This window comes from Trichoderma reesei (assembly GCF_000167675.1).
Source record: "Trichoderma reesei QM6a unplaced genomic scaffold TRIREscaffold_6, whole genome shotgun sequence".
Taxonomy (NCBI): domain Eukaryota; kingdom Fungi; phylum Ascomycota; class Sordariomycetes; order Hypocreales; family Hypocreaceae; genus Trichoderma; species Trichoderma reesei.
In genome coordinates, this window is record NW_006711153.1 from 907,731 (window position 1) to 930,805 (window position 23,075).

The 23,075-nt window shown below is 53.9% G+C and overlaps 5 protein-coding genes across 5 annotated transcripts; 4 read left to right on the forward strand and 1 right to left on the reverse strand.

Annotated features, from left to right (window-relative positions):
• Positions 1–135: 135 nt before the first annotated feature.
• TRIREDRAFT_59346 (chitin biosynthesis protein) lies at positions 136–1,462 on the reverse strand (the record flags this gene model as incomplete). The annotated part of the gene is made up of 2 exons (XM_006964258.1): positions 136–1,269; positions 1,391–1,462. The coding sequence occupies 2 exons, from the start codon at positions 1,460–1,462 to the stop codon at positions 136–138; spliced, it is 1,206 nt and encodes a 401-aa protein (XP_006964320.1).
• A 2,551-nt stretch (positions 1,463–4,013) lies between these two features.
• TRIREDRAFT_106055 (uncharacterized protein) lies at positions 4,014–7,007 on the forward strand (the record flags this gene model as incomplete). Its single annotated transcript, XM_006964109.1, has 1 exon — positions 4,014–7,007. One exon carries the CDS (start codon positions 4,014–4,016, stop codon positions 7,005–7,007), a length of 2,994 nt encoding a protein of 997 aa, XP_006964171.1.
• Positions 7,008–8,759: 1,752 nt separating this feature from the next.
• On the forward strand, positions 8,760–9,902 carry TRIREDRAFT_27992 (GPCR, PTH11-type; the record flags this gene model as incomplete). Its single annotated transcript, XM_006963978.1, has 3 exons — positions 8,760–8,865; positions 8,956–9,643; positions 9,713–9,902. Coding segments are annotated over 3 exons (984 nt in total), but the record flags the coding sequence as incomplete, so codon positions are not given.
• Positions 9,903–12,193: 2,291 nt separating this feature from the next.
• Positions 12,194–14,701, forward strand: TRIREDRAFT_3362 (uncharacterized protein; the record flags this gene model as incomplete). Its single annotated transcript, XM_006963952.1, has 3 exons — positions 12,194–12,846; positions 12,917–13,723; positions 13,819–14,701. 3 exons carry the CDS (start codon positions 12,194–12,196, stop codon positions 14,699–14,701), a joined length of 2,343 nt encoding a protein of 780 aa, XP_006964014.1.
• A 5,487-nt stretch (positions 14,702–20,188) lies between these two features.
• On the forward strand, positions 20,189–21,727 carry TRIREDRAFT_59381 (uncharacterized protein; the record flags this gene model as incomplete). Its single annotated transcript, XM_006964110.1, has 7 exons — positions 20,189–20,293; positions 20,359–20,520; positions 20,861–20,946; positions 21,013–21,194; positions 21,249–21,407; positions 21,481–21,574; positions 21,655–21,727. Coding segments are annotated over 7 exons (861 nt in total), but the record flags the coding sequence as incomplete, so codon positions are not given.
• Positions 21,728–23,075: the final 1,348 nt, after the last annotated feature.

The window sequence follows — 23,075 nt, forward strand, 5'->3', positions numbered from 1 at the left end:
CTCACCTTGCGCTGGCTCTCTCTCCCTCCCTCCCTCCCACACAGCATGGCCCAAAGAATGTAAATTGACAATAGGTGCACGTACGTACATACACCTGCTGGTATATAAACACCCGGCAGGGATACAACGGCTCATCTACAACTCGACTTCCTGAAACGACGCTCCGTCAGGTGGCGAGGCCGGCTTCGACTCGTCCTCGCCGCCATCGCTGTCCTCGACCTGTTCCACCAGGGCCGTCTGGGACTCGACAGGCCGCAATGCCACCTTTTGCTCCTGCACGTCCTCGAGCCGTACTTTCTGCTCTGCCTGCCCTCCTGTTTTGGCCTTTGGCTCTGAAGCCTCTCCCTCTCCGTCCTCTTCCTTTTCTGGGGAGTTGGAATCGCTATCTGCCTTTGTAGATGCCTCTCCTTCTGCCTCTTGGTCCTTCTTCCCATCGGCCGGGGCTGCCTTGCTATCTCGAGCCTTGTCATGAGCTGAGTCTTGCGCCGCCGGTGGTGACGCTCGTGGTGGTGTATCCTTGGGAGGCACGTCTTTGGCCGGAGGAGGGGGCAGCTGGTCGTCGCTGGGAGGTCCCGGCCGCATGACGTCGAGGTAGAACTTGGTGACGCCGAGGATCCTGCCGTTCTGCTCGCAGGCCGTCACCCACTCGGGCCGCACCACGGGGATGTTGTTCTCGACGGCCTTTTCCCACGCCGTGCCCCTGCCCTCGGTGGTAACAAAGTGCGTCGTGTCGATGCGTACCCCGTCGACAATCTTGGCGCCGATGCGCTCCACGGCGCGCGTCAGGTTCTCCCTCGTCGTCGCCGGCAGGATGCCCGTCGTGATGGTGATTCCGCTCAGGTCCGTCATCTTGTGGGTGCGCACAACCACCTTTTCGCTCGCCCGCGTGCCGGCGCTCGTCCGCAGCACCAGGTGGAAGCTGTACTCGGTGTCGACGGCCAGGCCGCTGATCTTGGTGCTGTGCATCTCCAGCGGCCGCGGGATGTTGCCGGCCTTTTGCCCGTTGCGGTACAGGCTTAGGGATATCAGGTCGGCCGTCGCGAGCTCGATGGGGTCCCATTCCAGGACGACGGATGTTTGAGTCGCATTGCGGCAGCGCAGGACTGGCGCCGCGGGTTCGGAGGCGCCAAACGACTGGTAGATGCGGTCCTGCAGGGCGCGAAATTCTTCTTCTGCAGCGGCCTCTTTGCTCACATTTCGGCCGACGGTGATGTCCACGATGCTGCCGGAGGAGATGTTGGGAGGCAGCAGAATGGACGGGAACTCGATCTATACATATTGTGATAGCAGTGGATGTTAGACATACGTCATGACATTGGCGGGCAGAGCGAGCGGAAGCACAGCCATGGCAGAGCAACGGGCGAATCGAGCCAGCTTGCGAGAGACATACCAGGCGTTTGTCCGGGGTCAGCAGCACTGTGACGCCAGCGTCGACCTTGCCAACCGTCAGGGAGACAAGCATGGCCGAAGCGATGGACGAGAAGCAGCAAGAGAGGAAAAAGATCGCACAGAGACGCAAGGGAGAGAAGAGAGGCGGCAATTGCTCGTCGAGGCGCAAGCGGCTGCCCTTTGGCTCGGGACGACGTTTGTTAGGTAGGTATTGATTGGTAAATGCGCGCGCCCAGCTTGGATGCCTGCAGGAAGAGAGATAATAACCCGATTTGAGGGTCTGTGGAGAGCGCTCGGAGATGAATGAGGAGGGCGGGATACGCTGGAGGAGAAAGCCTCGGATTGGGGACGTTGATGGCGAGTTGAATTGACTGAGAGAGGACGCTGATGCGTGGAGGATGTGGTGACAAGGCTAAAGTGGGTACATGTGTTGATGAGCTCTGGTGGGTCGGAACTCTGGCATTGGACGAGGTGATACTCCGAGTGTATTACTGAGGCTCCAAGATGGCAGGAAGGGAGGAAAAGAGTTGTTTATTGTCGAAAATTTCTCCAGGTTCAGCCGCGTTTTTCTACCGTCGTATATCAAGCAACAAACGATGCAGTCGTCTATATATTCGCGGTTGCTTTGCTCGCCATGCCGTTCACTGAAGGCGCCTTGATACCTTGCGGGTATTCTTCCTCCCTTTCCGAAATACGCGCCTTATCTGAGGCATCTTATCTGCCAACCATGTTTCTTTATGCCTTGGTCAACGTCAGATTTCTCTTCGCATCTCCTCCGTTTTCACTACTCCCGGAAGCTCATCACCAATCGCCCAGCCATCGCTTGTCTTTATTGAGCCAATTGCAGCATCTGTCATGTCTGCCGCCGCCGCCGCCGCCTCCCTTGGGACCACGGCTGCCCTGCTTCGATCCAAGTCGCGACGATAGCAGGAAGCGAGCTCAGCTTTGACGTCTTCTCATACTTCTTCAACACTCACATTCCCAGCCCGTCTCTTGCATCATCTCGACTGAAAATTCCCTCTCTCGAACGTTCTGTATTCTGAGAACCACGGCGCCGTAATGGGGAGGTGCCTCCGGGAGCGTATCCAACAGCTGCCGGGGCACAAGCCGACGTCGGTGCACGTACGTCCTTCCCAGTTCAATTCATGACGTCGTCCAGATGTGCAGTCTCGTCTTCCCTTATTGAAATGGAAGGAGAAGGCGAACAAGGCACTGCAAGACGAAGGTACATTCTCCCTTTGGAGATGTCGCTTCTGCTTCAATCGGGCAGTTACCTACAAAGGTAGGTAGATACTCTATAGATGGACTCACCTGCTCTCGCCGAGCGCTAGCGTGTCGACTGGTACCAGTATACCTCTCGCCAACCGCCCAGTCCCTCCTGAATCAGTGTATCAGTGACCATGCGTGACACGGGAAGCTGCGGTCCGCGGAAGCACTCGTCCATGGGAAAGCGCGTCTTGTGAGCTGAGCGATCGATGTTTCATACGAATGTTCCTGCCTCGTTGAACAAGACCATCGGGGAAGGTAAGAAAAAAAAAAGAGACCAAGACAACGAAAGTCCTTGCAAAATGCAATTTCGGTAGACCACACTTTTCCTCACAATGCATCCCCTCATCAACCTGCCTCTACGCAATTGCAGAGACCAAGTCCATGGAGTCCATGTCAGCAAGGTATGACATTCAAGGCTCCCCGTCAGATCAGATCGCTCCAACTCTCACAGTATGGCACTAGATACGCGTATCAGCCCTGCCCATGCCTACTCGAGGCTAGGAAACGCCCGTCTCTGGCTGCCATGCCGAGGCCCATGGTGGAAGCGTTGCATTGGAGACAAGGCACAGCTCCTCCACAAGGACTCTCCGACTATCCGCCTCGGTTGCCATGACGGAGGAGCCGAACCGCCCGAAGCTTGGCTGTTCCATACACGACGCGTGACATGACCGAACAAGGAAACTGCACGACCCTTCGTGAGTGAGACACAATGCAACGACAGATTTAAGGACGCGACCACCATTTCACACAAAGGACGTACGGGCAAACTGTACTGCCAGCGCCCTTCTTGCCCAGCCCTCTGCGAGGTAAAGCTCGACCGTCAATATTGCAACTAGTACACGGCCTATTTCCCCTGTTTGACGAAGTGGCGATTCCTATCATTTCTTGGTTTCTCGAAAGCGAGGTGAGCATTTACGTGGCCGTCACCGTGAGATGGCAGGGAGTTCCTTTCATGTCGTGGATCCTTGAACTGTTCTTCTACCATCGTTGAGAACATGTCCCCTTGATCGCTTGGAGTATGGAGTATATCAAGGTTTCCTCCTGTACTTACCTAATGCACCCATATATCGTTACGTTGCCTTCTTCTCGATCTCACAGTCCACATCACAACCTCGCAGTATACACTTTCCGATGACCTGCATATTATTTCCCCCGCCGCTCTGCCGCCGTATGATGGAAATTGTGAGCTAATGAGGCGTCAGGTGAAGGCCGACACCGTCAGTGCGCAGCTGAAAATCTCCAACGGGGCCCAGGCCAGCTGGCATCACTTCCCTCGAACCCGTCAAATTGCAACCACACAAATGTATGCAATCTCAGTAATCCACCGTTGCATATAGCTCTTCAACACAGCCAAGATGTCAGGAGAGATATCCGCCGACAATAGCGCCGATGCTGCCACCAAGAAGGATGAGGCTTCTGGCGGAAAGCGATCTCTGCCCTCGTTGCTGGATCACTTCCACGGAAACGACCTCAAGACCCTCTTCCGCTGTTCCGCAGCTGCTTGGGTTGCTTCACTCCTCATCTTCATCGAGCCTTCGCTCCATAGCATTGGCGTTTCTACATTCTTTGCCGCGTTAGTTCTCTTCGTCACGCCACCGGCTGGTATCCTCCTCATCTACCTGCTCGGGTCCCTATCCCTACTCTTCGGCCTATGTTTAGGATGGGCTTGGGGCATCCTGACCATGAAGGCCGCATTGGCTGCGCGTCCGGCTTCCGAGACCCAAGCACAGCTCCAGGCTCTTCAGCAAGCCGCCGTGGCCCAGTCACAAGCCACCGGCCAAAATGCTACGGTCATTAGCCAGATACTGGTTTACCAAGGTCATATGCTGGACGCGCGTGTGACGGCTGTTTACTACGTCATGATTTGTGTATTCATATACTTCCTGGCTCGCTTGCGAGCAGGAAACATCAAGCTCACACTTCTTCACCTCTTCGGGACCATTGTCGTCGACGTCTTCCTCCTCATTGGACCTCTGCTACCCTCCTTCACTCCCCTCCTGGGACAAACACTGGTGAAGCCAGGAGCCATTGGGGTCGGCATTGGAGCTGCTTGCTGCCTCATTTTCTTTCCGCAGTCTACTTCCTATGTGGTTCTTCGGAAAATGGAGCAGCTCGTCCGCATGTTTGATATACCCCTCGACCTGACCCGGAAGCGGTTTGCTGCTGAGCCCTTGGAACTCAAGCAACTGAGGCAAAGCAAGAATGACATGATCGCCCTTCACAAAGCCATGGAGCCGGAACTCGCCTTTCTCCCTCTAGACATTTCCCGTGGCCGATGGAATGACAGTGATGTCAAAGGCCTACAGGAGTGCATTCGCCAGACCATGCTAGCGAGCATCTCCTTGATAGATTTCCATATGACAACCATTACTGCTCTGCAGAAGGGGAACAAAGCAGGCTTGAAGTATGACGAATACTCGAACAAAGGCCCAGCTGGCGAAAAGAGCAGCAGCCGAGAAATTGGGCAACGCCATGTCTTGCAATATGCCGAGCTGATCAAAGCCCTTCGAACGCCGGAGCATACTGACCTTCGCATTCGAATGACAGAAGCCATGCGCGAAACGACTTTCCAAGTGCGGCAAGCTTGCTCAAAGTCCATATCTATCGTCGCCGAGTGCATTCACACTGTCAATACTCGTCGTTGGATTCGTCAGCCCGCTCAACAGGTGTTCGATGGGTTGATTCAACAGTTGGAGGCGGCCGCGGCCACGTTGCAATCTGCTCGCGGAGCTTGCGTTGTTAGCACCACCGAGGCCATTCTGGACTGCCACTCAGACCTGTTTGATCACCTCGGCCAGCTCAAGGTAACAGACACGCTCCAGCCACAGTCACTGCAGGCGATGATGGTGGCCATGGTCATGGAGGAGCGAATCCTCAGCGTGGCTGAGGCCACCGAGGCAATGCTAAAGCACGTCCTGCAGCTCACAACTATGCAGAATCGTCACCGCATCTGGCTGCCGTCTCGTATCCGTTACGCAATCAGCTGGATTCTCAATGGAAACAGGACAGTCCCCGTCGCGGGCGTCTCTGATGATGGCGGTACAAACGATCCAGACGCGGTCGATGAACAGTCCAAAAAGGTCCGCGAGCGTCTCCGCCTCATTCGAGGTTACGAAACCCCTACTCGCGCGGGTCCAGTTGCCAGAGCTATTGTAGGAACATTTCGCTGGCTCACCAACCCGGCCGGCATGTATGCGATCCGAATGGTGGTCGTAACACTTGCCACTGCCATTCCAGCATCTCTTCCTCATTCGGCCGGCTTCTTTTATCGCGAAAAGGGGTTGTGGGCAGTCATCACCGCGCAGACATGTGTCCTTCTCTACATGGCTGACTTCACCTTTTCTCTCATCTCCAGGGCTCTCGGCACAGTAATTGGAGGCGTCTTTGGCCTCGTTGCGTGGTATATGGGATCTGGGAGTGGCCCGGGCAACCCGTATGGGCTGGCTGCTAGCGTGGCTCTTTTCACCGTCATTTCCATGTGGTTGAGGATATTCTTGCCGCTGGCCTATACTCAGGCGACAGCCATGTGTGGCGTCACCTTCATACTCATTATTGGCTTCAGCTACGACAACCAGCACTTGCCGCAATACGGATCGCCAGGCAGGGGATACCAGGCTTTCTGGAAACGATTGGTCACGGTCTTGTTGGGGTTTCTAGCTGCGACCATAGTACAGCTCTTCCCCAAGCCGCCATCTGCCACCGTACATGTGTGCAAAACTCTGTCGAATACCGTTCGAACCCTGTCGGACTACTATGCCTTGCTTCTGTCACATTGGAGTCGGGCGAATCAAGATACTCACATTGGTCCTGCTGCCATAGAGGATCTGACGCTGGAGGTTGCAGAAACTCTCTCATCCTTGAACGGCTCAATAGCCCTGCTCAAGGCCGACTTCAGCGCCGGGCCGTTTGACCAAGCGGTCCTACGCCAGACCCAGGAGCAATGCCAAAACATGAACCAAGCGCTCGGAAGACTCCTTTACTTGTCGACCACCCTTCCTAAAGAATTCCAAGAGAGACTGGTCACCTCACTCGGCGTATTGGATGACGGCGCCATTGGAAATGTCATGGCTGTGTTGGCAATCGTTGAGCAAGCCCTGCGTACCGGGTCTCCTCTTCCCGAAAGGCTTCCCGTGCCTCTTGTGCGCACCTGCTTCGAATCCCTATCTTATGCGCAGCATCACAAGATTGAGCTGAGCTCATCGCTTGTTCGAGATGAGAATTATCGACGCTATTGCGTTGCTGTGTCGTCTTACCTTAAGTTTTTGTCCGCCATTGATGACTTGGTTCTGGCTCTGAAAGAAACGCTGGGAGAACGCCACGTGGTCTACGTATGGGAGGGCGATGTTTGAATGCCGAGTTGGCATTAAAACTTTGTCAAGGACGAGAGATGCTTATCCGGTGCCCTGGACTAAGTGGTACATATCCAGCGACGTCGAGACCCCTTGGATATCAACACGGTTGCCATTGAAGGCGCATGAGCACAAACAGTCGCCCTCCATTCATAAAAACAGCCCTATACATATTTCGCAATCCGTCAAACACAAGTCATATGTTCGGGTATGGCTCGCCACAACTACCAATCTGGGAATATGGATGGTGGGCGGTTTCAGCAACGGAGAGAAAAAGAACAGAAAATCTGACTCCTCATCGTGGCAGCGCAATAACACGAGTTATGACGCCGTGGCGAGCAATACTGTCCAAGAACTTTATGTATTCCGGGCCAATTCTGAATGATAACATCAAGGCCTCCTCGACAAACTCGTCTTCACGCCTCCTTTCACATTCATATATACACTACTCATAGCATCACTAAGGATTTGTGGCAGTCCCCCTAGGCACTATTCAATGTGCGCATCCTTGCTGAGCTGCCACTGCGAACCGTGAGAAGCGAGATGCATATTTCATACTGCTTGGCATGCCTCTCTAGGCGACTATTAGCCCCATCTAAGCATGCAGCTTCCACCAGGACAAGCCCATGGATATAGGACGGAGTGTTACGGAATATTATGACAATCATGCGGGATGAAAGGCAAGTAAAGTTTGATGTTGAGGAACGCGAAATTATGTTTTCACGGCAGCAGCCTATACGGGAAATGACCCAAATGCTTTCCCAGCCTTAGACGGGACGCATTCCCTCTTCGTTCATCCACCATGTCTCAATACAGCCTATCGTATTGCGGATGTGGACAGAAGGGGAGCCCGAGGTTAGGAGACGAGATGAAATGAAAGGTGGTGCCTTTGCTCAGTGGAAAGGGAGGAATCCCACGCCATATGCGAAAACCACACACTGCAAAGAGCGACAAGGCCTTCAAACGAGGGCGTCTCTTTTGGTGTCTTTCAAAAACCCGGTCGATCAACAAGGAGAAGCACCAATCAGCAGCCTCAGTCTACAAGGGAGACTGTCTCCATGTCTTGAGGAGCTCCGTATTCTCTGTTCACGCCCACCCTCCTACCTGGCCAGCGGGTTGTCTGTTCGCTTCAGGCCGTGTATCAGAATGGGGGGTGTCGGAGCCTCATGACTTGGCCTCTGGCAACACACCTCCAAAGAAGATCAGATCTAAGGCCTCCATTTTTGGCCCCTTTCGCTCACAAAGCGTTCCCTGCAGCCCGGTTGAGCGTCGGTGCTCCACTCAAAGGCGGCAGCAGTCAAGCAAGGGAGAGTTTAGCATCCATTGAACGGCGATCATGGTTTTTGCTTTGCAATGGGGAGTAAAGGTAAAGGGGGTCATATTGAGCTGAGTCCTTATCATGAGCTTTGCGACGCCCTTGCCGAGCGTTGTGTTCCTTGAGATCTCGATGGCTTTTCTTTCCTTCCCGCCGGATATCAACCCCTCACAGCATCATGCTTCGGAGATCATCGCTCATTCTTATAGCGGTCGTTGTTGCAGCGTCCGCCACCGCCGTTATACCTCCCGGTTCGAGGCAGCAGCATTATGCCAACATATCTAATGTGTCGAGCTCTTATGTGGCGTCACCTATCCATCCGATCCACCTCCCGTTTTGCGCTGTAAGTTCATGCCAATCCATGTCTTTTGACTCCCATCAAGTTGCGATTACGGAAGCAAGCTAACTTGGCAATCTGAAAGCTTGATTGCTTCACGGCCAATTGTTCAGAGCTCGATCTATCATGCATCTGCAGGAGCTTGAATCAGCCGTCACAAAGCTTGTCGTGCTTCAAAGCATCATGCAGCCTTTCCGAAAGCCTGGGTATGGGAGCCAATCTGTCATTCTGTTTCTGTTTCTTCTTGGCCGTTGTATCGTTGCATGCTTTGCAGTGGGGCTAACATCACGTTCTAGTCATGATGAATCTCACCCAAACAGTGTGTGGTGGCTCAGTGCGAGATCGATCAGGTCGTTACAAGACGATGAACATTGCTCTTAGCTCTGTAACCCTTTTGATCGCCGGCATGCGCTTCGTGTCCAAGTTTCTCTTCAGCATCAGACAGGGTTTTGGTCCGGATGATTGGACCATGTTGGCAGCAGGACTAATCGGTATACCATGCATCATTTTCAACATCTCTGGGTTGAGTGACCACGGACTAGGCAAAGATGTTTGGACATTGCCTCCAGGAGCTTTGGCTTCATTCGCACAATGGTTTCTGGCCATGGAAATCCTCTACGTGGTCATCATATCGATTGTCAAATCCAGCCTGTCGCTTTTCTATCTCGATTTGTTTCCAGGAACTACTTTTCGCCGAGTCATCTGGGCCACCATCATATTCCATGTCACCTCCGGCCTCAGTTTCGTTGTCGGCAGCCTCTTGCAATGCGTACCCCTGAGTCTCGCGTGGGAGCAATTTGGCGACGGCACCAATCGCCCACCAGGACACTGCATCAACGTGAATGCTTTAGCGTGGGTCAACGCCGCCATGAATATTGCGGTCGACATTTGGCTCATAGGGATTCCCCTATACCAGCTGTACAAGCTAGACACTCAGTGGAGGAGAAGGTTGAGTGCGGCCGTTATGTTCATGACAGGAGCAATGTGCGACTGCTCCCCCCTTTCCTGACAAACAAAGGACTCATACACTAACTTCTCGCCATGACGGAGTAGAGCTACCATTGTCTCCATCCTCCGGCTGCAGTCTCTCGTCCACTTTGCTAATTCGACGAACCCCACGTGGGACCATTGGAATATCGCCTGGTGGTCTACCATTGAAGTCAACATAAGCATCATATGCACATGCCTCCCATCCATCCGGCTGATTTTGGCACACTTATGTCCACGAATGGTTGGTTCGAGTCTCGGCCTATCTCCGATATCCGAGGACTCTTGGATCGGTGAGAAGATCACCAGTCCAAATCCTTTGGATATCGAACGCCTGGAGCTGTGCAGCAATCGGAGCAAAGACGGGGGATCAAAGACCAGCAAATCTACACAGAGAGTGGAAGGGGTACGGGGCATCTAATTATACTATGGTTCTCAAAATCTTTCTTCCTCTTCAAGAGCCGGTGTCAAGATTCAGGCCACAGTGCTGGATATAGTGATGCAACATACAGCATATATGGAGCAACAAATCGAGCTAGATTCGCGAAGCCTTGTTGCCGCCAAGTTTGCAGCTAGACAAGATGCAAGAATGACATATAGGAGAGGGAAAGAGAGAATGTGAGCAAAACAAAGGGAGATGAAGGTCGGGACCACTACCGACTTGAGCAATGGACTGGGACCGATGTAACGGCAGCCGATGTTCTCTTAAGAGAGCTGGACTCCAGGTGAAGTCGGCTTCTATCTCAATGACTTCTGGCTGGAGTCAAGGGACGGAGGTTCGATTTCGATGCCATGAACGAGGTGTCTGTCGAGCCATCGATATTGCCTTGCCCCTCGTTTCATCGTGTCCGACAATGAGGTCTACGACACCCATTGCTGTGTTGGCACCCATGGAAGCAATGATTCTATCTCCCGCTTTCTACCGGCAGTACTGGCAGACACGGAACCTGCCGACTTGCACCATACATAGCTACTCTGGCCCTCCATGCTGCCGTACCTATCCGCTGCGGAGACGCAGTCACCTACAAGCGAGAGCTTCTCACAAGCTGAAGGCTTACAAGGTGACACCTCTCCCGTTCTCCACAGCTTAATGCAAGGGGCAGTGTCAAGGTTTACATACGCGCATCAACGCGAGAGATGGATGAAGCTGATAGGATGAGACGGCCGAGTGTGACGGAGAGTTCCAGCCGAGACATTTGATGCAGCCTCTGCAGTCACTTTCCGGGTTCCGTACCAGTCATATGTGGACACATAACACCGCACCTGCGGCTGAAGCCCAGTTTCGTACAAAGTCCCCATATACGAGTACTCGTAGTTTCAGCTTCCGATGCTTACTCCGGGCTGTCGTCGTTGGAGCTCCCGGTGGCTTCGTATTCGATGTCTTTCGGGCTGAGGCAGGCCTTGCTTGAGCATGCCGCAAACAAGCCGCAGCTCCAACATCGGTATCCAGGAGAGAGGCCTGTCCAAGCTGGTTGGCGGACTCAGCGAAGGCACAGCCGGACTTCACAGCAGCCTGACAACAAACACGCAAGCAGAGGCTCCAGACACGCACTTACTTGTTCACGTATATACCTGCTACGACGAGTACAAACGCATGCATGCACATGTGTGCGCGGCTGCCGCTCCAGACGCACGGGATGAGTTGATGGATGTCTAATGACTGCGGAACGGTGCAGTGCCAGTGAATTGCAGCAAATGGGGTTTGGAGGAGAAAGCCCCCCCTTGCATGACAAGTCTTTGGATGAAGCAGCGGCTTATATAATCGGAAACAGCTCTACGGAAAGGTGCCACCAGCCTGCATGTACCTAGTATTACATGTACAGTACCTGCTGTACACGTACTAGGTACTCGTACTGTAGGTACCTGAGGTAAGCCCGGTCAGTGCTAAGTGGTGGCTTCCACAGGACGCGCCATCCAGACGAGGAAAAGGGTCAGCCGCGATGACATGTGCTTGCTGCTGCAAAGTCCCGGACAGCGTCTGTGCTTCAACCTTGCGCATCACATTGGACAAGCCCGCCATCTCACTCCGTCTCCCCTCGTGTTGTGTCGTGCCGTCGGCAGCATTGCATCCGCCAGCAAACAGCCCTCTGCTGCACCGCATCAGCCTCAAGCTGCCTTTGGCTCGGGGGGTTGCCGTGATCTCGTCCTTCGCTTCCCACACACTCAACTGCTTCGTCACTGCGTACTGATCGCTCTCTTTGCCCCCTCTCCCCGTTCCCCAGCTAGATTCGGGTTACCTGCATCGCCCTCAGTCGTTATCATCTTCCTACTCGTTTTCATAGATCTTCTTTTCGTCCATTGCCTGTCTAGCGGGTGTACCTCCCTTGCTCCGAGCGCCTGTGAAACAGCTGTCACCTCGGTTCCACGCATACATCATCACCACATCAGGAGCAGAACTGAACATCTCGTTGTCATCGCCAACAACGGAAGCGCGGCCACCACGCAATCGGACACGAACTGTCAGCAAACGAGCACAAATCTCATCGTTCTTACACCCGACAAAAGACAAATCGACAAATAACCTCTCACGTTAATTGCTTCTCTGCAATGCGTCGATACCGTCCCGCCACGACGGGGTACGAACGCCTGGCCCAGGCAGACCTCAGCGACGATTCCGACAACGACCTACTTGCCGAATCGACTGCCTCTCTCCAGCCCTTATCCGCACCACGACATGCTCCCCTATCACAGCCTCGCCATCACTCAAGTGTCACCAGCCCCAAGCTTGATCCCTCGAGACCCAAGTTTCGCCGCCGTCTGGGGAGCAATGGCGGTGTTGACATCAAAGCCATCAATGCCCGACTCGAACGCTGGGCCGAAGAGATTGCGGCAAAATTCAAGCGCAAGGGCAGGCACAGTTTGGGGGAAGAGGAACGGCTGGAAATTCACCACTCCGTCTTCCAACCTCCGGAGGGCGTACGACCCATATCTGCAGAGGCACTGGCCGAGCCACAAGTCACTGCCATGACCAAGGCTGAGTTTGATGCCGTCATCGAAAGCGTACGGCAAGCGATTCGACAGGAAGTCCACCCCAGTATGATCTCACAAGGCAGCTCTGGCAGCTACTTTGCTCGCGACCCTGATGGCAAGATTGTTGGGGTGTTCAAACCAAAGGATGAAGAGCCATACGCCGCGGGAAATCCCAAATGGAACAAATGGATACATCGGAATTTGTTTCCCTGCTTCTTCGGACGAGCCTGGTAAGTCCTCTGTCCAGTTTCAGGAAGCGTGATGCCTGCGATGCTGACCAAGTCCCTCCCAATACGGCAGCCTCATTCCCAACCTCTCCTACGTTAGTGAAGCCGCGGCCTATGTGCTCGATTATCAACTGCGGACGCATCTAGTTCCCTACACAGACGTCGTCTGGCTCTCATCCAAATCTTTCCACTATCCCTATTGGGACCGACGGAGCTTTCAGAAGAAGAAGAAGCCTCTCCCTGCCAAGCCCGGCAGTTTCCAGGTCTTTCTCAAGGGGTTCAAGGATGCTAACGTCTTCCTACGGGAGAATCCCTGGCCGGATCAATACTGGGCAGGTTTCCGATCCACCGATGCCAATCGACAAAGGAGAAAGCGCTGGACAGAAAGTTGTCGGCCTTCTTCCTCCGCGGCAGCTGACGATGCGGCCTCCAGTGATGAGGATGAGGAGGAACGCATCGGCGGTCGGAGCGATACGCCTCCGGGGACCAACAAGTTCGTCTGGACGGAACAGTTGAAGCAGTCTTTCCGAGAAGAGCTGGAGAAGCTCGTAATTCTGGATTATATCATGCGGAATACCGACCGTGGCCTCGACAACTGGATGGTCAAGGTTGACTGGGAAACAAACACAGTCTCGTTGGCGTCGGATCCTATCCAGATCAACATGGAACCCGTCACGGAAGAAGACGAAGAAGGCGTCAATGTTCGACCAATCGATGCTTCAGAGATGCCACCTCAGCCTACCCGGGCCTCGTACCCTTACAAACGCCAGAAGCCCATGAAGGCATCCTCGCCGCGCAGCAAGACTGAGCCAAACATCGCCATTGGCGCCATTGACAACTCGCTCTCATGGCCATGGAAACATCCCGATGCGTGGCGCAGGTCAGTGCTCCCCAAATTTCGTGTTGTGGTTACCAAGTGAACAAAATCAATTATGAAGAAACGCTGTCTCTCTGACTGATGATACTACGGTTTAGTTTCCCATTTGGCTGGCTCTTTCTTCCGGTTGATCTCATTGGCCGGCCCTTCTCACAAAAGACTCGGGATCACTTCTTGCCTCTACTGACATCCACAGCATGGTGGAGTGAGACGCAAATGGCGCTTAAGAGGGTGTTCCAGATGGACGAAGACTTCAAGGAGCGCATGTTTGCCAAGCAGATTGCGGTCATGAAGGGCCAAGCCTGGAATGTCGTGGAGGCGCTCAAGACCCCCGATCATGGCCCGCTGGAGCTGACCCGGCGGGCCAAGGTTTGTGTATGGGATGATTACGTCGATGTGCCTGTTGCCGTGCCCATGAGGATGACTTCCTCGGAGATGCGTCGTAGCACGGCCCAGCGGCAATCATTGGATGAGGCAGATATCACGGGCTTCGCCCCGACCAGTCGGGTGCCCGTTGACGATCTCCTTGGCTTTGCCTCAGCACCGGCAGAGATGCCCCGATCCGGTAGGTTCGAGACGGCGAGTCCGCCCGAGGATCCTTTCATGGTCCCCGATGAATCGTCCACAAACAGTTCCGGAGCTTCTGCCCCAACTGGGACAACGACGGAAGCCCAGTCTCAATCCAGTAGAGGCTACCAAGGCCCGTCCCGCGCGCTCAACATATACGAGCCGGAGCGCCATCAGGGCCAGAACCAAAAGCATCAGCGACGATACTCGTATGCCACCCCTGCCACGCGACAGCACAGCAATAGCATAGCGCAGCAGCTTTACGGGGACATTTCCTACGGCGCCGACGATGATGACCTCGAAGGGGATCTCGGCTATGCCGCCGCGGAAGGACAGATGGGACATCATCGAAAGGTCATTGTGGAGCGCCTCGAAGCCGTGAAAAGCAGGAACCCTGTCTTCACATGGTGTTAACGTGGTTGGTCAGCACTAAAGCCAACGATGCATGTTGTGTTGCGCAGGCTCCTTTATTAATGTCATCGTCAAGGGGTTTGGGGGCTGAGTTGGAATTGTATCATATTCATGCATGCTGCTGACGGATTATGGGAGGCGGGCGCTCTTGTTGAAACTGCCATGTATCACGTATGGTCCTGGCTCGTACAGGTAGCGATCCTTGGCACCAAGCGTTTGTCTGAAGAATTCGCCTTGCGAAGTTTGAAAATTGTCCGGTTAATAGTCGTCCCGACTGGTGACGCTCGCGTGGCTTCTATCTCTCCTCGCCTTTTCGATTGTTGCCTTTGCTGCACCCAGTGGCCTCTCCTGCAGTAGTTTGGACGCAGGCTCCTGGCTGAGAATCTGCTCAACGACCGCGTGTCTCGTACAGGGGCAGTCTTCGGAGGAACGGATCCTTGATGTGCCGTTGCACACCATGGCATTGGACTCTGAAGGCCAATAGGGTATGCTGTCGCGGACACTGAACAAGCAAATACATAGCAGACTGTGACTGCTCAACTGGCTGCCCGGTTTGATCATTGCCCATTGGCAGATGTAGAGACGACCTGGAGATTAGACGACCTGGAGATTCGCTAGGATGCAAATACATAACATCTCGCGTGACCGCCTCAAGGCAGACACTGGGACACGTACGTCTTCTTTGGTGGGCGACCTGGCGTAGTTGACAGTTCGAGACAGGCACTGACTGGTGCATATGGGGGGATCACCGAGGCGGGAAAAGGTGCGTCTCCCCAATGCTTTTGTCCTCGGTTATGGCGCTAGCAGCCCATGGCTTCCCCATATTTGTCGGTCACTAGAAGCATTAACCAACGGGAACGATCCATCATGCTTGGTAGCTTCACCGACGAATCCTCCCGGGTGTGGGAACTCGATTGAAAAGTAGTACTACTACCAGTATCAGTCAGAGAGCCCAGGCCAGCAGCATACGACCACCAGACGAGTGGCGGAGTTGGTGGAATGGTAAGCACAAAATCTGCCGGTACTGCAACCTCGGCTGGCCAACCATGGCATCGAATGGCGCCAAAGAAACAGTAACTCAGGCGTCTCTCTCGAGTCCGATCCGACGGCTGCCCGCACTGATGTATGGAGGCCATGAAGCACATAGGGATGGCCAATAGGCATCAAAGCACCGGTGTCGGCCGCAATGCTTTATGAATCCTCTTCTGAAAACCCCTACTTCATCAATCAGCGGGCTCAGGCAGCCGTATCGGATGCAAGGGCTTGAAGGTCGTTCTGACATGTCCGACGGGGCTTCATAGCCTGCTGGGTGAGTGGCCAGCACAACGTCTTGTGGCAACGCTCACGCCTATGTCGAACAGCCGGCTTCGTGTCGAGCTTTTCAATTCGATTTCCGAAAGGAAGAGAGAACAGACGATCCCGACATTCTGGTTCACCGTCCCGACAACTTGGGTCGGCAAAAAGGGGCTAGGACAGGGAGACCCCTGCCATCGTTCCGCCCACGGCTTCATGCACTGGTGACCAGAGCTAATGTCAGAAGCGGTCCGTAGCGCTCAGGGGGTATGATTCATGGGCTCTTCTTTTCCCACCGTGTTATTTTGTAGACAATTCGAAGAATCACCGTCATAGTTTCTTCGTCCCCATTCTTTTCTTTGCACAGTTGTTTCCGAGCACGGTTGAGCTTCGCAGGGATTGGTAGACGAGGACATACTTCAGATATAACAATGACCGACCAGAATTTTTCGAGTCAACAGAACTTGAAGCGGATCCGGATCCTGTAGTGATACGACTCAGTAGTGATTGAACCATCTGACTGATGGGTGAAACACTTGTCCGACGTACGCACAACATGTGCTGGTCAGCCAATCTCGCGTGCTTTCTAAGCGCTGAGAGTTCACAACTCATGCCGTTCGAGGTAAGCATGCAGAGAAGCCAGCAATATATGACCAATACCAGCCCCCTCCTATTTCTAGTCAAAGGGGTTGACAGCCGGGCCACCTTCTTTAACTTGTAGCGTGAGGTCGGATGCGTCATTGCATCCAATGGATGCCACCTAGTATCGTAATACCAGTAGTATGTAGCCGACGGACTGCGGATTCCCAGTGCTAGTCGAATTCTCATTTCATGGCCTCGCTTGTGCGTGTTCTGCTCTATGGCTTCTCGAAAGCCATCCGACCTTACCGGGGTCCTACCAAGGTAGGACTGTTTGTGTGTGTGTCGTATGTGTGTGTCATCGGCCGCAGCATCTTGGCCGAAAGCCAGTCTTTTAGGTCCGTGCATTGCTTGTACCATTACGCCTCCCTGCAGCCCCATGAAGCTACAGCATCAGGAACATATTGGCCATATCATGCTAGGTGGTTCAACTCCTCATCCCAGTCTTGGTGCTCATACATACCCGCAGTCTTTGCGGGTCTACCGAGTGCGAGGATATCGAGTGAAATCCTGGGCACGGCAAAAAGGCTAAGTTGAGCCAAAGTGGATTCACAGCAAATGCTCAAAAAGGCCAGCTGTGATCGTCTCAGCTCAGACTCTTCTTCTGCCTTCTTCCTCGGTCAAAGAGTCGGCGCCCCTGAGAAATCGCCGGGCTGTCAAGTCTCGGGCAGCCCGTATCTGTAGGGACATCTCAAACCAGCATGTGGCGTCTGGTTGTCGCTGTCCTAGCAGGTTGCCCGTCATGACATGGGGGGGCGTCCAGCCCTGTGTTAAGCCCCTCCAATGCCTGTTGGGCTCTCCGACATGACAGCGGCATACTCTGCAATTGTTGTCCGCTGCTTATTCGAAGTTGTACCAGGATATGCCGTGTCAATACCGCCTTGGGCTTTCGTGCTCCACGGACCTGTACATGTGTGCACAGCCGACAGTTCCTCTGCATCATAGCAGCCCGCGCATCCCCTTTGCAGTCCCTTCAACGGAGCATCATAGCTTTTGTTCTTGCAAAAGAAGAGCCAATAAGCTGCGGCTCTGTACCCGAGGTCCCTGGTTGCTCGTCAACAGGTGGGACAAGTCCTCCTCCATCACCAATCGCTGGCGAATGACAACTGTTCAGATGCCAAAGGGGAAAAAAATAAAGGAAGGCTTGCTTATCTGGCGATCTCCACTTCCAATAGCCTCTCGTCAGGCCGGCTGGCCCATTCTCTGCCAACAAGGTCTGCAGTCGCTGGAGATGGCCTCGCGGGGCCAAGATCCCCCAAGTTGGAGTCACAAGGGCCTTTGCCAACGTGGCAACAACCTCTGAGATCCAGCAAGCCCGGAGCTGGCGCGGCATGAGCGGTGAGAAGCTGCTGGTCGATGGGACGCCGTCTTTGCTGCAACGTTTGACAAGACTTGCCCGCAGCAACATATGCGAGCCCTGACTATTCTGGCGAACTCGCTGTCACACTTTGGCTTGGCCCAGCCCATCAGCAAGCAATTGTCAAGGCCGTCATTTTGTGGATCCGTACCATGGAGAGTAACCCCCTTTCCGGGAGCATGTCGTGTCTCTGACAACTGATTGTCCAGCACAATCGCTGCTAGCACATGCATGGGAATAAGTGGATGAGGGTGTGCCACCAATCCTTCCCTGCGCTCACCAAGCTGTCGGTTTCACCAGGCTGGAGAAGTCCGTATGGAGGGCGTGTGAAAAGTACCGGAGAGTATACATAACATGAGACAGAGGCAATCTGACCCGGAGCGACGGGCTCTAGTATACTGGTCGCTGAGTGCTCTCCCACCCCTTTCGTCATACCGTCATACTGTCAAAGTCGAAAAGACGGCCTGAACAAGAATCAAAGGGGGGGGAACACCTGGAAACCATGAGCGTCCGCGTCGGGAACACAAGAGAACCGAGAAAGCAAGTCATTCTGTCATTTATCGCTAGCACGCAGAATGGCGGCCAGTTGATGAGAGGCATATCAGTGACGAAAAGGATTGAAACCCGATAGCGTTCAGCATAAGGGCGTACTTCGTGCCATTCGGAGCTCGTTGCTTCTAAGCACATCGCTGCCCAAGGGAGTAAGTGAATGGCTCTTACCCTGTTGGAGCCGCCGGCATTGGTAGCCACGCTCTTGCAGTTGACAAGGTAACCAGCTGTGGTAATTCACTGTACTTTGTATTATTCCATGCATTTATTTTTTTTTTCGGACGCGATGGAGCATCATTTGGTTCCCAGACAGCCTTCAAAATGTCGATGATGGCCTGATCCATGTTCCGTGATCCATAATCCATGATCCATGATCCACGGCCCAGGTCAAGCGGCCCACGAAATGGCGTATGGGCACTTCCGGTCTGCGAGTGTTGCCGGTATCTCATGGGAGGGAGGGAGCTAGGCTGGAATCGAACAAGTACGCCGATGTATACGAAGCATCAAGCATCGTGGCTCCCGTTCGATGGCCATTGCGTTGTGCGATGGTAGTAGAAATGGTAGTTGCCGTGCCCATACCCTGACGCCTCCCGCTCCGCCGGCATGGTGCGCACGTCCTCCCCATCTTCCCATCATAAGCGGTAAAGAGCCTTTGGGTTTCAGGTACGGATTTGGTAGCTCCCTGGCATTATTGTTGAGATGGGATCACGCTCCTTGAAGCCTCGCCTATTCTCAGCATGCTGGGGTCAGGTTTCTGCCTTGTCAGGCCTTGCCACAGGCTTCTAGACTTCCCGATATGCTTGTCAATAATGGTTCGGGACTGCATCAATCTTGGGCAGCGATGACGATCGTACCGTTGCGCTGGCACCAGCAAGCCTGCTTCAGGAAAAAGTCGCAACCTTCCACTTGGGTCGTGATATCGTATGCAGCTCCAGCGTCCTGGGCTTCCCCGACAGCCTCTCCGTACGTCATTGCCGGCACGCTAACCAAACCTCGACGCTTCTGCATGATGCCCCTGACAGACCTAGGCCTCGAAGAATGAGGTAGCACAAGCAGTCGGCGGGCGCTCTCTTGTGAAGGCTCACGCAGGAAAGATCGGCACCCTTTCCCCCCCGGCAAAGAGTCCCAAAGGACTTCAGCTGGTTAATGCAGGCCGACGTTGTAAAGCAGCTCCACTGTTTTCGATCAAGGAGAAGGGACACGTCGTGTTCTCTCTCTCCCTCAATGGACGGCTTGGTCACGATACCAATCTGCCTAATCCCTCTTTTAGTCCGACTACGACATTGTAGAGCCTTCCCGGTGCAAGAGGGGCTCTTCCAACGTCTGGACTGGGGCCACGCTTTCGGGTGCCACATGACTCCATGAGCCTGAACAGCGTCTCATCAAAGACGAGGTCGTGTTGTTCGTGTCAGGCGGTTCGGCATACAGCACCATTGAAAAGACCGTCGAACATCAGCCACTCCCGTACCTTCAAAAGTCGAGTATCGTATCTTCCAATCCATCTCTTCATCTCGTCAAACTCCAAAGGCAGAACAGGCAAGGAACGGAAGAGGGAACAAGTACCAGAAGATGGACGCAGAGTACGAGACCCTCCGGAGCAACAGCCCCGAGCATCCTAGGACGACCGCTGACACTTCCTGTCTAGAGACGGAACTGTTCCCCTCGACGAGACATATGCGGAGACTGTCAACTATCACGGCCGAGTCTTCCAGCAGCATGCCTTGGACAGCAAGATATATTATGCGCCGATCGATGATGTATGTTGTTCGTTGCAGATGCACCATTCCACCGCTGGCACCCGTCTCTTAACACGGCGAATCAGGAAGAAATAGCGCGATTGGGGAACATGCACACTATGCTTCGCACGGTTTTCGACAACAGATTGATATTTCCTCCCGTTGTCAGGCCGCAGAGGATCCTCGAGTGCGGATTTGGGGCAGCACACTGGGCCGTCGATGTTGCTGAACACTATCCAGATGCAGAGGTGCGTGCTTAGCTCTGTTATGCTTAAACAATCCTCGTCGGCCGACGAGCGGGCCAACGGCGGGCCCATTGGCTCATGGTGGGAATGGGAGTGAGGATGAAGAGAAGGATACCCCAAAGCATTTTTCTGGAAGAGGTTTTTCTCTTCTTACCCCCCCTTGGGTGGCGGGCTCTTGTTTGGGTGGCGTGTAACGTCGAAAGCTCTGTCAGAAGGGTGACTGGGCGATGACGGTCCTGAGCGCCCGGCGACGACAGGTTGCCAACAGTCCGCCTATCATCCTCCACATCTCTCTGCATGAGATTATTGCGTCGATGAGGGAAGTATGCTAACAGACTCACAGGTTGTTGGTTTAGATATCAGTCCGCACATGATTCCCGAGGAGATGCCCCACAATCTCGACCTTCAAGTTGATGATCTGAATGGAGAGTGAGTTACTGAAGATTTTGCTCAATAACAGAGAGAGTCTCGTCTGACCATGTCGTCATGGCCTAGGTTCACGTTTCCCTCCAACTATTTCAATGTCGTTCACAGCCAGATGATGGCTGGAGGGATCCACGCGACCCGTTGGCCAAGCTATTTGCAAGACATGTACCGCGTTCTGCTGCCAGGTGGTTGGTGTCAACTTGTTGAGATATATTTCAATGCTCAGTCAGACAATGGAACTCTGTCACCAGGTAAGTTGACCTGTTTGGGCGCTTCAACGCGATGGTGTTTGGTTAACGACGTAGATCACGCACTTTCGAGATGGTCTCGCGGATACCTCGACGCCCTACATCCTCAAAAGGACCCACGGGCAGCTCTTCGCCTCAAAGATTGGATGAGAAACGCCGGCTTCACTGACATAGAGTCGCGCCTTTTGACTCTGCCAATGTGTCCCTGGCCAACCGGTATGTCATTGAAACGAAACTTGAGCTGCCATCAGATTGCTTGGGAGCTCCCCTCTGACACTTCTGGATTCAGATCCCCGTGATCATGCGATTGGTGCCCTAAACGTCAGCAATGTCAGTCAACTGCTTTATTCGATGGGCCTGTATCCCTTCACGCATATTCGAGGGTACGTCTCGCTGATCAAGCCATTGATGTTTACCGGGAGGGAATGACCATGCTGACATGGCTCGGCGGCGGGAACTCCAGTATGCCTCTGGAGGACTTCCAGCTCCTGGTAGCTCAAGCTAGAAGCGAGGCCACCAATTCGTCGTATAGGGTGAGCAAAGCCAACACTAGCTGTTTCAAGTCAAAAGTAATCTGGCTAACCGAAGGTCGGCGATCCAACTGCAGACCTACTTCCCTCTGTAAGTCAAAATCAAACGATTTCGGAGAGCCTGGGGGTTGGGACAATGGCGACTTACCAAGGACAACCGCAGATATGTCTTCATTGGACGGAAGCCGCACCAATAATGGAGTGACTCGAGCTGCGGCCGCACTGTGCAATTGGCAATTGAAGAGACGATGCAGAGCCTGCCTCGAGGGCTTGAAGGCGGATTGTTTGAATCGGGGGCAGACAGAGCTATCGTGGGAAGGGTTCCAAAGCTAGGAATCCATGCAAGGGGAAGCCTTGTACAAGGCGCCCCGGCGAAGGGTTGCTCAGCCAGGGGTGGGTTCACCTAAACGGCTAATCAGCAACGCCAGGACGGCCGCGATACGTCAATGGCCAGGTCGAGCGATGGCCGGGGAAGACGAGAGTGAAGGCAGCGGTGATTGGCCTGAAGGAATTGAGGTTGAGAATCTGATGAAAATAGGCAGAAGACGCAAGGGGAAGGGAGGAGGGGGGGAAGCAACGGGAGAAAGGGAAGAAGATGGGCAGTTGGAAGAAGGTTTCGGGGTGGATCTGGGGAAGGCAGGTGGCGCCTTAGCATCTGGTACCTGCCTCAGCAATAAGCGTCAGATCTTTCTCCGCTTGCCGGCAGGCAGTCACTTACTAGGAAGGCAGTTGCTCCTTGGGTGCATGAAACGGACCGAGAGTGAGGCAAGATCCCAATCGATAAGACATTCCATCATCTCCACGGGCGATACGACACGAGATACGGGCTTAGAAGAGCATACATAGGACGGGATTCTGGTCGGAAGAGACGACGCCCTCCCTTACTACCTTGCCTATTTCTCAAATGCTACAGAGCACTGGGGAGTCGATTGATTCGCAAGTGTCTGAGCTAGGCTGCACTGGCTAGGTCAGGTACTACCTTACCTTATGCAGTCGCCAGGTACTGGGTATGCGTACCTCACAGACTGGCATGAACCCAAAGTGTCCACCAGCGAGGCCCTTAAGGCAAAGACGACCAAGAGCCCGAGCTTTGCTCAGGGTAGGTGAGGTATCTTCTGTTTCTTCCTTCTTCTGCCGCTGTTCCTCTCCTCTCTCTCTCTCTTCCTCCTCACCTCCTAACCTCCTCCTCTTCTTGCCTCCCTCCTCCTACTTGCAGCTGTTCACCTGCTGATCCTACGGTTGTTAGGCATCTTGCATACGCGAGAGGTGCTGATGCCCTTGTACCAACGTCCTCCGTCCCACTCTTCGCATGCCTGCGTCAAAAGTCCAGGGAAAATTGGCTGGACGGTGGCTG